The sequence below is a fragment of the Struthio camelus genome, chromosome 1, assembly GCF_040807025.1.
Source record: "Struthio camelus isolate bStrCam1 chromosome 1, bStrCam1.hap1, whole genome shotgun sequence".
In the NCBI taxonomy this organism is placed as follows: domain Eukaryota; kingdom Metazoa; phylum Chordata; class Aves; order Struthioniformes; family Struthionidae; genus Struthio; species Struthio camelus.
This window is the reverse complement of record NC_090942.1, coordinates 98,082,093-98,098,731: the sequence shown is the minus strand read 5'-3', so window position 1 is coordinate 98,098,731 and position 16,639 is coordinate 98,082,093. Positions and strand designations below refer to the sequence as shown.

Below are 16,639 nucleotides of genomic sequence, written 5' to 3'. Positions count from 1 at the left end.
TATATAATGCGACAGCAGCAAAGGTTTTCTTGGAAAATAATCATACTAAATAAGAAGTCTGAATGTAGGAATTTCTATCTAGCCAAGATTTTACTTCAGGGCCAGAAGAGGGCACTCAAAAGGTAGTTTTTCTGTTTGTTTTTGTTTGTTTGTTTTTGTTTTTTTTCTTGAATTCTTCATATTAACAGTCTGTTAGTTCATGTGTAGATTCAAGGAGATGTACCAGTCCTGACAGTCACTAATGTCTCCTCCTTTCAGGAAGGTTTCCAGTGTGATTATGTCCTGTGGTCAAAAATCTCTTAACTAATTTAACAAACAAGATACTTCTACAGCTCACCTCGTCAACAGGAGGCTGGAACTAAAACAGCAAAGGTATTTTTAACACCTGAAATCCTTTCCAGTTTCCCAGGCAGAAGTCTGAAGCTCACATCGCTAAACTTGGCTAGGAACTTGGCTAAAACTACTCCTTGGGAAACTTAACTATAGCACTGGCCCCCAGCAGACTCTCCTCCTTAGCAAGGACCGCAAGCAAGTGCAGAGGTTTTAGTTCCTTATTTCATCTGCTGGCAGGACACTCTGTGGCTTAATCTACTGGTTGGGGACCGTCTGCAGGATGGGGACTGGGGAGAAACAGCTATCTCCCTGCAGAGGCCCCTCTGTAAACCATTTGCCTTACGACCACAAGAGAGAGAAATTCTGGAGGCAAACTTGAAGGAGGGAGGGAGAGTGGCACCAATTGTCATATCCCACCTGGAAACACTTACTCCATTGTAAACAGAAGACGATCAAGCATGGCTTAAGATTTACCCTTCTTAAGACTCACTGGGCTTTTATCCTTCTAAAAAGGAGCAAAGTGGACAAGGAATTGTTACAGAAGGAAAGTATGCCAAGCTCTTTTTTGTGGTTGACATCTCCAAGCTCCCTCAGTAGCTGCACAGACCAAGAAAACCAAATATATCTTAAATAGGAAATCTGAAAATGAAAGACAGTGATTTAATGAGATAGCTGACAAAGGATCCTAAATGCTAGCTTTGCTATTCAGTTTGTATATGATACCACTGGCCTATGAAAGTAATGCAAATTACAACAAAGAATTTTAAGAAAACTGAGACAATCATAGTTCCACTGAGGCTAGCAAGAAGCCCATCATTTTTTTAACACAATGATGTGAACCACTGGGAAGAACAGGTAGAGAGCATTTATCTTCTCATTCTTACTATGTATTAAGTACTGAGAAATTGTAAGGGAGAATGAGATTATCTTGTTGCTAACATTAGGTAATCTTTCTAGAGGCAAGTAAGTGTTTGCAATCTTAACATAGCACTGCATTTTTTTTTTTAAACACAATTCCCCTCGGCAAGGAGAGTCTTCTGTTACGCCAAGTAAGAAACTCAACAGTATTTTGTCAAACAAAGCAGTATTAACAGAAAAATTATAAAAGGAGGAGCCCGTACTATCTATGTCCAGAAGATTATGAGAATTTTGAAAAATAATTTTGAAAATATTAATTTTGAAAAATAAAACCCACTCTGAAAGAAGTCTGATTATCCTGAAAGGGATGCAGTACCAACAGCCTCCTACTGGCAACAGAAGCTTCTTACAAAGAATATTCCCATCTCCAAATAGTCATCTCTGAATTTCAAAACTGTTCTTCAAATCCTTACAAATTTGCACATTGTCAGATATCCTTCTGTATAAATGCCGTTTATGATTTAACTTACACTGAAAAGTAGTTATTTAACATTTCCTCACCATAAAAAAAATTGGTCATACTAACAATGTTGAAATCTCCATAGAACATACCTAGAAAATGTGTGGTATTTTTACCTTATCTTTATCAATGCCGGGTTCTCTGTATACTGTCCATTTCTGTGCGTCATCACTGTATAAAATTCTGTAGGCTGACACATAATAGTAGTACTCAGGTAAGGTTGACCCAGTAGTTATAATACCTGTGAAAACAAAGGTTTCCAGTTATAGAAATAAGCCAAATACCACGTTTGTGTAAAATTAATATATCAGCTTTTTAATCCAGAGTTATATAATTGGACAGAATCTCTACTAGTCCGGTTATATTTGGAAAAGTTTATACAAGACATCAGGATCTGCAACTCCTACAGTGACTGAAACTTCATAAATCATTTTAATTTACTTCTATATTTTAGTTCTCATTATACAACTTTCCTAAGAGCTTTTCCCCATTTCTTGACGGTCCATGGCCCACTTCTGGCCTGCAGCTGCAAAGATAATGCCACTCTTCCCTGCTTTTGTACTGACAACATAGAAGCACTTTTAACAGAACTGCAGCTTCCTAAAGCAGACCCTTCAGTATCAAAGAGAGACTCATACAAGAAAGGTGTTTTATAGAAGGTTATTAGCACAGGAATTAAAGAAGTAATGTAAATTCCAGATACACCCTGGGGAGGTGACAACAGTCGGTACTAGCAAACCTGAGCTGCATAATAACAGGCAGCCCAGCTGCTGCAGCAGGGGGTACAGCTGAGATTACAGCAATTCCTGCATTTGAGGAAGAGACAAACCCAAGCTGATCAAAGGAGGATGTTTCAGGACAGCCTTAAAGCCAAGACTTCTGAAAAGCACTCTAAATTTTGACTTAAGTTGGGTTGCAAATATTACCATTAACAACAGCTGTGAATGATTACATCAAAATAGGAAACAACCAACTGTGCTGTAACGGCAATTAAGAGTCACCTGGATTTTATCCAGAACCCAGCACTGGAAAAAAGATGTTAGTGTTAGTAGCCTACTAATGCTGCTTAAAAGCCACACCAGGTTCACTTACCTGTTATTCTCTTGTCCTTATTCAAGTCTATCTGCAACCACTGATGCTCGTCACTGATGAAAGCAGCCCAAGGAGGCCCAGGCCTTTTCAGCCTGGCATTTGCAGGTTTCCAAATGTTCACTTGTCCCGCTTGGTCTGACCACTCAAGAATAGATGATGCCGTAATGTGGGAATCAGGGATTACTCTAGATTCCATCCCCAGTGTCCCATAGCAACCTGAGCAATGAAAGAGGTGAAGATTCAAAATTAAAAGCAAGGTTACACAATGATTTTATTTGCTCGGAGTTTAAAACTTGACATGCAAATGTTACAAACTGACATCCAAATTCATCCTATAATGACACTACTAACAAAACTCTCTTGCTCTCTCCTGCTTTCTTCCAGTGATGCTGGAACCAAACTTCAGGTCTTCAGTATTAAATAATTTTTGCTTGCCCAGGACTAATGCGGATATTCTCTCAATTGCCGCCCATGTTCAGCACAAGAACAGAAGCCTTGGAGGAGCTGTCATAGTGTAAGAGTTCATCACATGGTTGGTGCAGGGTTGGGGAACAGACTACTTGCTCATTTATTCTTTTTTGTGCCTAAATGATTTCTTGTTTATTAAACCTACCTCAGTATCACAATGTTAATTCAAACAAAACAGTAAAATGTGTGTAGGAAGCCATGTCATAATCCTGCCCTTCAGCTCAAACACCTCCTGCAAATTAGTTGTATTTTTTGTCACCATTATTACCAAAAATTTATTTCCACATCATCGTCCTCTGACAGCTAGAAAACATCTCATAAAATCCTGGCTAAATCTCTCTGCGGTGAGCGGATATCCATTTGCTCGTACACAAATTGCGTTCTGCAGTGCCAATGGGGTTCCCCTCTCTAACATGTATTCCCTGGACATATCGGTAGAGAGCAATGTTTGCCTTCAGTCGGCCTGTCCTCATTTCCCTTCTGCTGCGGGAGCTGCCCCTCTCCCAGCAGGTGCCTGCGGCCTCCTCCATGCCCGGCCTGCACTGAGCGAGGCGCAGCAGAACATGCCCACGGGCACATTTCCAGCAAGGCCCTGCCAGTGCCCTCGGTGATGGCGTTAAGACTTTAAGACTTCCCTGTCTCTAACAGAAAGACTGATTGCTACGGCATAGATTCACGTTAGCACTTTACTCTATACACTGTGATCGTAAACCTGACTCTTTTTCATCATCTCTCATTTCCACCTAAGTGCTGCCAGTTTTCAGCAGAAATGCCTGTCTCTTTAACTACCTGACCTTGTACTTTTTGCTCTATGAGTCTTCACATAATTTCTGTTACTCGAGTCTCCAAGTCAGCCAGGTCTTCCAATACAAAAGTTTCATCTTCCTCTGGGCTGACCGCACCTATAACATTAGTAACACGCTCCTTCATTTCGCGCCAAGTCACGCAATGAACGCCTCTGGAATAACTGCACTAGAAGCTTCACCACAGTCAGATAATCCTCGTTTAAGCATAATTCATAGCCCTTTTTGTCCTCCAGCTAACTTCTGACCCACCCAGCTACACACATTTTAATCTACATCTTGTCTCTAGCCTACTCAGTAATTTCTCAGATGTTTCACTGAAATCCAGATAACCTAGATCAGCATTTCCCTTGGTGAAAAAATCAGTTATCAGAAAAAGATGTTAGCTGCACTGCCTGCCTTTGGGAAAAGCCATATGACATTTTGTCCTATTTCTTCATATATCCAAGCCATTTAATTACTTTTGTAATTACTATCAAAACATATTTTGAAGACAAAAAAAAAAAACCCAGAAACTCAAACAACTAATGCGTCCGGAGTTCCCTGATCACTATGCTTAATCTAGATTATAATACAAGAACAAAACATGAAAGAATCTTTCTGCAGACAAGCAAAGCTTACTAAATACTCCTAAGTAGGAAAAGATTTTTTTAAAAGACAACTGGCAGGACAATGACGCCATATACTTGAGAAAGATCTTAAAATGTCTTAAATATATATAGGGAGAGCATTAACTTAGCACAACAAACAGGTATCTGACTAGAAGCAGTTGAATAAAATCATCAAACTTAAGTATTACATACTGTATTATTTTATTTATACACAAAGCACTGGGCAAACTAACCAAAACGAGCTAGTAAAGTAAATAACATACGTTACTGAGGAACGCTGTTTAAGAAAAACCACACAACCTAAAACAGAAATGAAGAAATAAAACACATGCACACTTATTTCTACTCAGAATATCTGTACAAAAATATCAACATGTAGTACATGTGATCATGCTTACCGCTTGTCTTGAATGTGAAGAGACTCGTAGATAACGGTCCCCTGCAGAAAACAAAAGAAGCTGGCTTTTGTGGTAGTCAGCGGGCAAAACTGAAACACCACTGTTCCTCGTTTATTTTTCTTATCTGACTCCTTGCCACTAAAACCTGTGCACACATGCCCAAATAAGCACTACTTTATGATTAAAGTCACACTTCAGATTACCAAGTTGCAGCACTTTAAATGCAAACCCCTTTTCACCTGAAATCTAGTTGAGAGCTACGATCCGTATCACAGGCTTTCAAACAAACATCCACCTGGCAAAATACAAGAGGTTCATTAAAATGCTTCACTTTTAAAATTAAGCTAACAATAGAAGCAAGAATCAGTCTCCACTTTCATTCCTGGGGCTTCTGAGAGAAAATGTCAAGTTACACTGGTTTCCCTTGCACAATATCCTTCTTCCAAACATCCACACACAGCTACCATGGAAACACCAATACATTCACTGGATGCAAGCACTGTTCTGCAAGTTCCAGTATTTCAACTAAAGCTCTCATGCTTCAATCTTGGAGAAAGCCTAAGGGGAAAAAAATCCAAGCTTTTGATTTTCCAAAAACATAGCATTCAAGCCCTCAGAACTTTCCACCATCTCCCAAATATGATGTATTGGTATTTCCAAAATCCCCAAGAATCTGTTATTCATTATTCAGATTTCATTTAACTATTTCCCCAAGTGAGTTTCCCCACAAATGCAAATAGCCTGTTCCTAACGCTGACTGAGCTCCCCAACCTAACATTAGGACTCGGGACAAAACTGCACTCTCTCTAAATTAGTAGAGATGACCAAGGGCAAGTGACCTTTGTGTATCAGATTCCTAACACTAATGTCACTACTGAAACAAAGCAGTTATTACTTAACCTTTTTTTTTTTTTTAATAACGTTTCATAAAAAAGACACGGATGCACTGCTGAATAATTCCTAAATTTCAGATTGGACTATACCACAGCTTTGGGAAAAAAAACCTCCTGTCCCCCATTTCCCCTCAAGAAAAGCTCGTGCTCCTTGTTCTGACAAAGACAAAATCAGCGCTGTGCAGTACTATCCTGTGAAATTCAAAGTTCTATGAGAAAAACATTATCCACCTTGTGTATCTATTTCTCCCTTCTTTTTATAGAAAGGGAATGAGAGTATCTCATTAAAATAAAAAAGGAGGAATGACAAACTAGGAAAAAACCTGGACAGTAAGTTGCACTCAAATTATTGTTTTCCACTGACAGTTCAGAGTTGATGCTCACACCTGTATTTTGGAAGATAATATTTCTTGCAGAATTTGGGAAATTAATCTGCAGGATCTAGAGGTTAAATAAAAAACAAAAACATTGTAATCATACCACAGCAAGAGAGCACCATGAGGACCTTACAGAACAGAATCCACCCATGGAACGGGCATCTTCTCTAGCTGAAATTACTCCCAGGATCAGACCTTGCCAAGATGTACAGTACTAAAGATAAGGAGGACATAAGAAATACACTTACACTTTTGACGTGACATTGTTGGCCAGAGAGCCTTCATAATATGGAATGCCTTTGCTGATTACAACATTAATTTGGCCACCCAGAGTATTTGACACAACGCCTGCATGAACACCAGCCATGCAAAGTGATGAGGACTTGAAGAGGGGAAAAAAAAAAATGTAATACTGCATTTTAAATAAATAATTGTAAATAAATACTACACTGTACATTGTATATTGTAAATACTACACTGTCCAGTTAAATTCTTCGTTCTGATTATTCTACAAAGAAACTCTTCTTATTTGTGCCCCTGTTATTTAGAAACTATTTATCTTTGTTTTATTACGGAATTTATAAAAACACAATATGTAGTCTTTACATTTCACTGCTTCCTAGCCCACACACGTTTGGAATGTAACACTTGTGATCAAAATTCGCTCAAGCAAACAGCAAGGTGAACAAGTCTGAAGAAGCCAGGTGCTGACTTTCAGCTTACAGTAAATCTTTTGCGCCAGGCAACAGAAGCGCCACACATAAACACACAGAAAATCTTTTAATGGAAAGCACATTGAAGTTCATTATCTCATGATTAAGGACTGATGCCCTGCTCGTTTTCTGGTGTTTAGCTGATGGGTTGTATTTCTTGTTTTAACTCACAGTTGAACATGGCGTAACCATCCAGCAATCTGACCCATACATATGCACAGTAACACGTGAATAAAACTTGTGGATTCCTATTACCTGTGGTGTACAGGCCAGTTGAGACCAGTCACTCAAAGCCTTTTTGCAGGACACCCTGTTCCTCCCTTCTCCCCTAGAAGATTGTTAGCCCAGATCTGCTAACATATGTGGCACAGTCACACTTTTCCTGCCCAGACACACACTGAAGCTTGCAAATCATTTACTGCTTAACCATCGAGTGTTTTAGAACAGGCTCCCAAACCTGTAACCAGGCTAGAGTAAAACTAACAAAAACCATGAATTTATTTTAAGCACTACTACAGCATCATTTTCTCCAGCCTCTCTCCACAAATTAAACAAGCTTAAATAGGCTCACAACAGAATAAAACATCTTTTAACACTCAGTCATCTCTGACTGGTTTCCTACCTTGCTGGCTAGCTGCATCTCAGAGAGCAGAAGCGGCTCACTTCACAAAAGCATTCAAGCACAGCACAGAGCGAGCTGAGCAAGGCTCTGCTGCCTCCTGGACCAAAACTAGCCCAGGGGATCTTCTGCAACGGGGAAGCGAGCCCTTCTGGCCCAAACAGGCATGACAGAGAAGTCATGTGCCAAGAAGCACAGAGACGGTCCAGTTACAAAAAAACCTTGGTAGCCCTGACTTCACACCCACCCCTGCCACTCTGTGACTGGCGACCGCGCAGAATCACAGGGGCACTGCTGCATTGCCTGCACCACATTTCCCGGAGGACTTGTGGCTGCCCACAGCGCAGCAGGGAGATAAGAGCTGTTACCAGGCACTCCTGCACTGTGCAGCACTGGGGCACGCAGAGATACACAGTGACTCTGGGGCCCCTCGCTCACACCACGACTGGTGTCAACCTGAAGAATTTTATAAGCTCTAGTGGGGTCGAGTTATCTGTGAAGGGCCATCTGGGTATCGCCCACATACCTTCCTGTAGCCATATTTAGCTTTTTATTACTACTGGGGGATCCCAGCCCTGACTTACCCAATGCAGCTTTTCATTTAACAGTTCCTGCTCCAAACTATCTCTGCTGCTACCTCGTATTGCTAGGCATGTTTGCTGCACTGCTCTGCCAGCCAGTCCACTGGCTGCTTTTTGGCCTCACCACAATACTTCAACTCTTTCAGAAGGAAATCAGCATGTCCTTTTCTCATTCACGGATGAATTTCTTTCTCATATTATTTTAAAAACAGAAAAGACTTCTCCACGGTGCCTCCTTGAGAAACAACTGCATGATGCAGCAGCCCAGGATGGCGCTACGTCCCAGGCACACCGGGGAAAAGAACTGCTTGCGGAGACTTTTCTGAAGATAATTCTCCTCCCTGCTCCCCATCCTCAAAACATCCCAAGAGATTTCCAATAAATGTAATTAGGTCTGGCTCATGCATTCAGCTCCCCTTCTCCTTTCTTTTCTACTTGTGCTTCGAAAGAGGAGCAGGGGATTCTGCAGTCGGTGGAGGTCTCCTCCCTGCGCACCAGAAGATGTCAGCAACGAGTGCTCCAAGTCTCCAAGGCTTGTGGACATCAGGGCCACACACAAATGAATCAAGGCTTAGGATATTTTTAAACCAGCAAGCAGCTCAGATCATTAGAAAGGACTGCAAGCAAAATCTGTACCTGAAACTTTGTCTAAAGTGATGGACAATTTCATTGCCTTCCCCATAGCTTGATTTCTGGGAAATTCTCTGCCTTTTATTCAGAGCAATTAAGTATACAAAAAGAAAGTCCCAGAGGATTTGTTTCCCTTATTTTCCTTTTTCTTCCACAGAAGCTGACTACAAATTTAAAGTTGTCTTTCATTTGTATTCAAGCTAACTGCTTATTAAAATAATATTTTAAGATAAGCAGACACAGAGATTTAATATAATTCTTGTCCAGATCACTAGCAAAATGATAATCACTTAAAAATAAACAGAACAAACAACTTCCAGTCCTATGGCAGGTATACTAATTCAGTTACAAGAAAAGTAGTAGCAAAGGTTATTGCAGAGTTCTAACAGAATATTTTTAAAAGATTTTAATTCTCAGTTTATAAAACTATTTATGTTACAATATTAACTCTTCTGCTTTGTTTTGTAGCCAATTTTGTAACTGCTGAGTGTAAATAGTATTTCACATCTCATTTTGCAATAATAAATTAGAGGCTTTGTATAGAGCGGTATTACGGTGTCAAGAATTAGAAGACACCATTAAAAACCTGGCTTTCTCTTCATAAACCTGACCTTTACACACTTGAGGAAGTGAAGAAAAAACAGGAAGTATGAAATAATATTTTGGTGATCCATCTTTCTCAGCAGACTTTGCAAAAATGCTCAAGTCTCTGGTATACTACGTCACTTCTTGGAAGTCGCACCATCTGAAGCACTAGCCATTTAGAAGTTGTGCAAAAAGTCAGCACCATGCTATTCACTTTAAGAGGTACAGCTTCCAGAATCCAGGCAGCAGAGCTAATGCAGGTACCTAGAACAGAATTTCCATCATATATGCAATTTTTCCAAAATTCACATGAGCCCATATTATGAAGTTTACTTACATCTCTGTATCCATGGGGAATAGTCCCAGAAACATCAGCAAAAGGAATCACGCATCCAGCTGGACAATACTTACTGGAAGAGAAGAAAATATCAAGTAAAAAGATATGCGGACTACAAGTCTTATAAAAATGTTTTAAAATAGGCACTATTTTTTGATTTGTAATCTTATCATTCATATATCACTATGCAATGATATATCCTAACTTAAAAGACAGATCTCAAACCAGACAAAAATAAATTCAGGAAGAGAAGTATACAACAGAAGAACAGGCGTTTGAGAGGACAGTTTAAAAAAAAAAAAAGGTCTCAGCTGAAACAGACAGTCCCGGTCTGAACGTAGTCAAATAATAAAGCAAACTTTTAATAATATAAACACTGCATAGCTTCTGTAAATCACTTGCACACATAAGTACCAATATTTATGAATTTACCTTATGGATTAAGACTTGCAGATTTACACATTTTGCATCTTTTAAATAGTGCATCTGAAAAGTAATGCTATTTTATAATAGCTTCCGGCAATGCTTTGATCATAAAAAAGGCCCAAATTTAATCTATACCACTAGCTCAGCGAAAGCAAGCGGAAAGACATCTGACCTCTGAGGCAAGCTCAACGTTCGCATTCTAGTGCCATTTTACACTGCGCATACAAAAATCATTATATCTGAAAGATTCAACAGTGAACCGTCAACATTTTCACTGCAATCCGCAATAGCTGAAAGATGCTGCAGGTCTCATGGAAGTCGTGGGACTTGGAGACTGCAGCACACGTTCAGTAAGGGCAGAACCTACAACGAGAGTCCTGTTTTGGAGCTTGGGAAAATGAAAGAGAAATGCATACGTTGCACCTTGAAAGGTTTCATGACACCAGGACTTGAGTTCTCCAAAAATGTTCACAACAGTCTGCATCTTTAAACACTGCCCTTACTTTGTATGGAAGTGGGGAAGGAGAAAATAAACGACCATGTTTCCTTTATCAGAAGGAACAGCATTTTATGTCTCTACAGAACCTCATTAATTCACACCAAACTGTGTGACGGGTTTGTAATTTTTTAACCCATTTCACAGTTTAGTGTTCCTTTAAGAACTGTAATACCAATTGCAGTATTTAAGGTGCATACATGCTGTAATACATGTTTGTAAAAGCAATATTCTTTCTGTGGGAATGATACTCTAACAGCTTCTATGTGTTAGTGCAAATTAACGAGGTTCTACTGTATACTGCATGTAAGGTAACAAAATGGGACAGAGGGAGGAAGGAGGAGTGCAAATGTCAAAATTATTCAGTTCTAATCTTAATTACTTTGTTTCCTAAGCCTTCTGGACAGCCAGCTTACAATGCGGCAGGTGTAAGTAACAGAGTGAACAAGAAACATTACAGGGACTTCAGTAAAGAGAGAGGAGAGGGAGAACGGGTAAAACAGTCTTACTTGAATTCGGGTTCAGAAAAGTGACTTGCAATGTCTAAACAGGTAATTAGGTCTGGAAAGAAAAAATGTTAGGTCAAGAGGATGATAAAGACAACAAGTTTGAGTTCGATTTTTAAAAGTGCACAAAAATCATACATCTGAGCCTCTCTGGCTCAACCAAAATTCTCAGAATGAAAAAACGTTCTTATTAACCAATATCATTGCAATAGATTTTGTATTACAGTAGAACCTTGATAATTTGTCTGAGTAACTTGGGAAACCCACGGAGAACACTGTGCTGACAGGAAAAAAAGCACTACAAACACACCCACTTTTTGTGCAGCTTAATTTTAATGTAGAGCAATATTGTATAGAACCTATGAAGGAAACAAACATACGCTCTTTTCACAAGAAGAAACTGAAAACAGAAAATTAAATTAATAAGCTAGCCAAACAGGCCTGAGTTTTACATATCTAGCAGTCCTGCAGCAATGAAAACGGGCAGCACAGGGAACAGTGCCGCGTTACCGGCACTTGTGACTGATGCCACAAATGTTATGGTTCTATCTGCTTTGTATCCGCATAGACTGTTGAGTCTAGAATACAGAGAAAAACACCAGCAAACCCACATAATTAACATTCAAAACAGAAACTCTGCATCTATTCTTTTTAGAGTTATTTCTAGCAAGGGTTTTCTCAAACTTTGTGCTTTGTAAAGCAATTGCTGGCAATCCTTTGTTTCTTTGTGCACTGTGTAAGTTATTCTTCTTTACAATCGGTGGAAGGAGATGCAAACCAAATACAGTAGCTTCTTCTAAAGGCTAGAGTCACCAAAAGCATGAGGAAAAGAATTAAAAAAAGAAATGACAAAAAAGACTAAAAAGTAGTGAGCAGATCATATAACTAAAGAGTTGTGGGAGTACAGGAAACTGGTAATGAAATAAAATTTTCCATGAGGTGGCTTTGTATAAAATACACACATGTTCCATAAGAAAACCTTTCAGGATTGTCTGCCGTCTTGATGAGTATATTCTGAATACATGTACTTCATCCTCTATCCAGATAGCTGTTTCATTCAGAATAGCTGACCGATTCTTACTTTGTTATCCAGGGAAAGCCTTGATATCGTTTTCTTAAACTACAGTAACTTAAATAGGAACTTAATCGTCCAGTTTCCTTGGCAGAAGTATTAGGAAGACTGCTTTAAAAACTTTCAATTTAGAAGTTAATTTCTGACAACACAAGACTAGGGTCAATTTGTGAGAACATAATCGGATAAATACCTGACTTGTCAGTGGTTGAGTAAGATGCAAGAAATCCTCGCCCAGAAGTGTGTATTCCACTCATGAACTGAACTGTGACTTCATTACTTCTCGATTTAATTAAACCATCCATCTGAAAGCCAAACCCACAGTATTTTCCTGAGGGAGGGGGACACATAAAACAACAAACGGTTTAAGCATCACTTTTCCATATGCAATGTAAACTCACATTAGACCTGGTATATAGTCAAAAACAAATCCATGCACATGATATTAAGGAATGCAGTCAGTGTGCATTCAAAGCAAATAGCAGCGTATGGGTACTATATTTATTTTCTCACCATCAACAGGTGGCAGCCTCTCACACCTTTAAACGTTTGCAAATAAATATGACTATCTATCCACGCATAGCCCTCATATTCAGTTTTTCAAAGACCATGAGAAAGCTATTAAAGAAAAGGACCAAGTTAGGGCAACAAGAATCATTTACAGAAGTGGATGAGAAAAAGCCCCTTCTCTTGCCTCAGCTGGTGGGGTGGTTCATCCTTGTTTACTGTTTCAGGTTTTCTGTCAACTGCTTTTCTTAATTTTGGACAACAGCCACCATCATATCTGAGTATCATTTATATAAACTGCCAATTGAACCAACATTTAAAAAAAAGAAAAGCCTGTACCAGCTTGCACTTGTTTTGCATCTGAATACCTCTCTTGCCATCCAAAAAGACTAGAAATAATGCATTTCAGAGTGAGAAGCTGGAATCTGCAGATTTGACAATATTTGCCTAGAAAGTCCTAGAATCATTACCAAAAGATTTGACATTACTTGGATGAACGGCTGTTGAACAGACCCAAGCCAATATGGAGGTCTCCAATCCTACTTTACTAGGAATAAACTATTAACCAGTTTATTAACTAGTTTAGAGAAAAGCATCTTCCTTTCTACAGCCTCCCAATGATACAAAGCATCTAGGAGCCTATTTAAGATTCTGCAGTGGACAATCACAGTTACAACACCAACTGACATATTTGTGATCTGGTAAGAATGTTCTCATATTGGGAAATAGGAAAAGAGAAGGCAGACTCTCTCCTGAACTACAGAAAATAGCAATACTAAGATAGAGGGAGCAGGATAACAATGCCCTGGAGAAACAGTTGTAAACAAATATGCCAATACATATTACATACCTTTAAAAAGTGAACTGCTCTCTCATTTACTATTACAATAAATTATACATACAAATTCCTATCATTCCTCAGTGTTCTCTAAATGTTGCTTATTCTAAATTTTTTTAAACAACACATGGGTATTTTCTAAATGAAAAACAGAAAATAGATTAACATATTTTAATGAAATTTCTGAAATTTTATAAACATAAACTCACTTTAACGCACTCTGTGAGCTGGTCATCAGCAAGAGTTATAAACAAACAAGTTTTCCTTTACCAAGGCTCCATGATGATCCTACATTTTGCTCTTAGCCGTGTTTCAGTGATTAATTGCATTCATTATGATGAACTGCCTGATTTTTCCCACTAGTGTTTTTTTTTTTTTTAATTTCATTTTCAGCCACTGGATCTTGTTACACCATTGACCAGCACACCTACCCATCTCAGGGCAGGCTATTCAGACTGTGCTCAAGACACCACTTAACCTCTTCTTTAGGCAAATACACACAGCAAGACATTTAAATCTAGCTTGGGTAAGCTCTGCTGTGTTGCCGTGTGCCACGCAGATACAGCCTTTGACAAACTGAAGATTGGTGCACCTTATGATTCACTGCAAGATGTACTCTTTTAGGCTATAAACCATCCTTCTAGCTCTTCCTTGGCCTCTCTCCAGATCTTCAAGAAACTTTTTCAAAAGGAGGCACCAGAAATGGACAAAACGTGACTGTGCGGATGACCATCAACGCTATATGCAGGAGATGTAAAATTACTAACTTGCCTGTGTTTATGCATTGAAGGACCCCATAGTCCTTTTGCTACAGCAACACTGCGGGAAGCGAGGGAATTCCCACTGCAGCTTACACTCTTTACTCCCCTAGATCTGGCCTTACATGGCACATATTAAACGTGTCTATCTGTAGATTGCACACTGGTGGGATTACAGTGGAATCTCATACAGAACTTTTCTAGATCTTATTTAAACTACAGGCAAATTTTACAGCGAGGATTTAAATCCTCTTTTGGTTTACTGACAAGCATTCAAAAGACTTGCAATGAGAGCTAACCCTGTGGAACTGTATTAGGAACTTTATCCGTTTATCAATGAACCAACCCACTGACAATTCAATTTCGAATCTAAGTAGCTAATTTTAACTCATTTTGTGTTAAAATTGTCACTGACTTTCAGATTTTATTTAACAGAAGCATTTCAACGTTTAATCATAACGGCAGTGTCGAATGCAAAAAATTAAAAACTAAGGATCAATCCAGAAAATAATTTATTCCAAACAAATTTAAGCCACTGTCTAATCTCTCCACTGCTTGTTGTTTCAAATATGAACAGGTAAGAAATTGCATCATCTGTATCTGTCATTATGAATATTTTGTGAATTAATTTGTTAGGAGCATAACACTACACACGTTCGCTCAACACACACTGCTACCACACCAGCGGGGAACAGCTGAAAGTCAAGAGAAACAAATGAAGTAGAAAATTTACTCCATCCCATTAAGTCACTTGGAAAAGTGAATAATAGACTTATCAGAACTGGACGTTCCTTGCCATTTAAGGACTACAATGTTTTGCTATTTTAGAGCAAGCCTGGCTGTCAACAGCTCCAAGCACATACTTATTTTCAGACCCGCTCACCTAGGTAACAATTGGACAAGAGGTTTAAGAAAGCTAACACTCCACTAATCTCTTTACAAAAGGACTCGACTTAGTGAGATCAGTATTTGAATCACACACAATCAACCCTGCTGAAGTAAATACCTCTCTCTCCACAGATTAAAGCTTTAGAAAAAAAATGAAAATTAATCTGCACAATAAAATCTAATTTTAGTGAAGGAAAAAAGGCAATTAATTTTGAGTTTTAGGCAAAATAGCCACAAAGCTCTTACAAACCCTACACACACCTTGAAGCAGGTTAGTGCTATTTAAAAAAAAAAAAAAAAGATATACAGTCAGGAAATTCAATTTGTCCTCTCAGAGAAAATTACAGACATCTATCACAAGACAGGGAATACTTGAAATACACAACTATTGAAGCCTGACATCCTTTCAATACCATCGAGATTAACAGCTCAAACCAGAGCTATTTCCATGCAAAAAGAAAGGCATTTCAGGCAGGATATATAGCTTTCTTCCCGCAGCCCCCCCGTCCCCCCTTTTTTTTAAAATCAAGATCTTCATAATTTTGGAAGTCTTCTCCACTGCTCACAAGAACTTAGTGACCAAGTCTCTGGCCAAGCTGCAGGGAATTGTTTGAGAAAGAATCACAGAGGAGTTTCCTTTGGGAGTATGAAGAATCAAAGATTATGTGTGTTGTATTTAGCATCCAGTTGTTTGTACGAACGGAAAGTAGGATTTCTTGTATCGTTATTCTTCATCATTTTTTCAGTACATTTCTAGGAATCGTGCCAAGAAGTAAGGACAGACATTTACATACACTCTAACAACACAGTAAATACAACGCAATTCCTTAAGAATAATTAGACCAAGAAATATTCTAGCATTCCTGACCAAGAGCTCTTCTGCCGAGCAGCAACAGTCAGTGACCCTGAAACGCCCAAGTTACCAGAGAAAGGCATCATCAGACCATTTGCTTATCACTTTTATTTTTATATAGTTACAGTTGCATCTGTACTCTCTCCCTTCACTAGAGACCCCTATAGCATACAGCAGAACATTTCCTTAGCTGTGCTTTCTAGCAATAATGTTATTAATAAATTTACTAAAACTGATCTCTGATGGTTGCTTTTCTACTGTGGTGAGGAACAGACAGTGCCCCACATTAAGGTAAGTTTTGCAGGGTTTTCCCAATGAGAGGCTGAGGAAAAAATACAACTCCGATTACAGGATTATTAAAATTCCTTCCTCTACCTCGTTCCTGTATATAATACAACTTCCCTCTTTTCACCACTTCTCATAAGATTCAAAAGCCCACATAGTACAAAATGCAGGCTATATGCATGCATATACCCA

At 38.9% G+C, this 16,639-nt stretch overlaps 1 protein-coding gene across 3 annotated transcripts in view; it reads right to left on the bottom strand.

Annotated features, from left to right (window-relative positions):
- Positions 1–16,639, bottom strand: part of DCBLD2 (discoidin, CUB and LCCL domain containing 2) — a 46,735-nt gene that overhangs the window by 10,996 nt on the left and 19,100 nt on the right. For 2 of the 3 annotated variants that reach the window (XM_068960210.1, XM_068960190.1), the window contains 7 exons: positions 12,512–12,649; positions 11,250–11,301; positions 9,819–9,891; positions 6,602–6,735; positions 5,084–5,124; positions 2,804–3,019; positions 1,828–1,952 (listed from right to left, as the gene is read on the bottom strand). In XM_068960210.1, coding sequence (XP_068816311.1) covers positions 1,828–1,952; positions 2,804–3,019; positions 5,084–5,124; positions 6,602–6,735; positions 9,819–9,891; positions 11,250–11,301; positions 12,512–12,649 — 779 coding nt within the window. Of the gene's footprint in view, positions 1–1,827; positions 1,953–2,803; positions 3,020–5,083; positions 5,125–5,322; positions 5,379–6,456; positions 6,568–6,601; positions 6,736–9,818; positions 9,892–11,249; positions 11,302–12,511; positions 12,650–16,639 lie in introns of all 3 variants that reach the window. The other variant, XM_068960200.1, reaches the window with a different exon arrangement.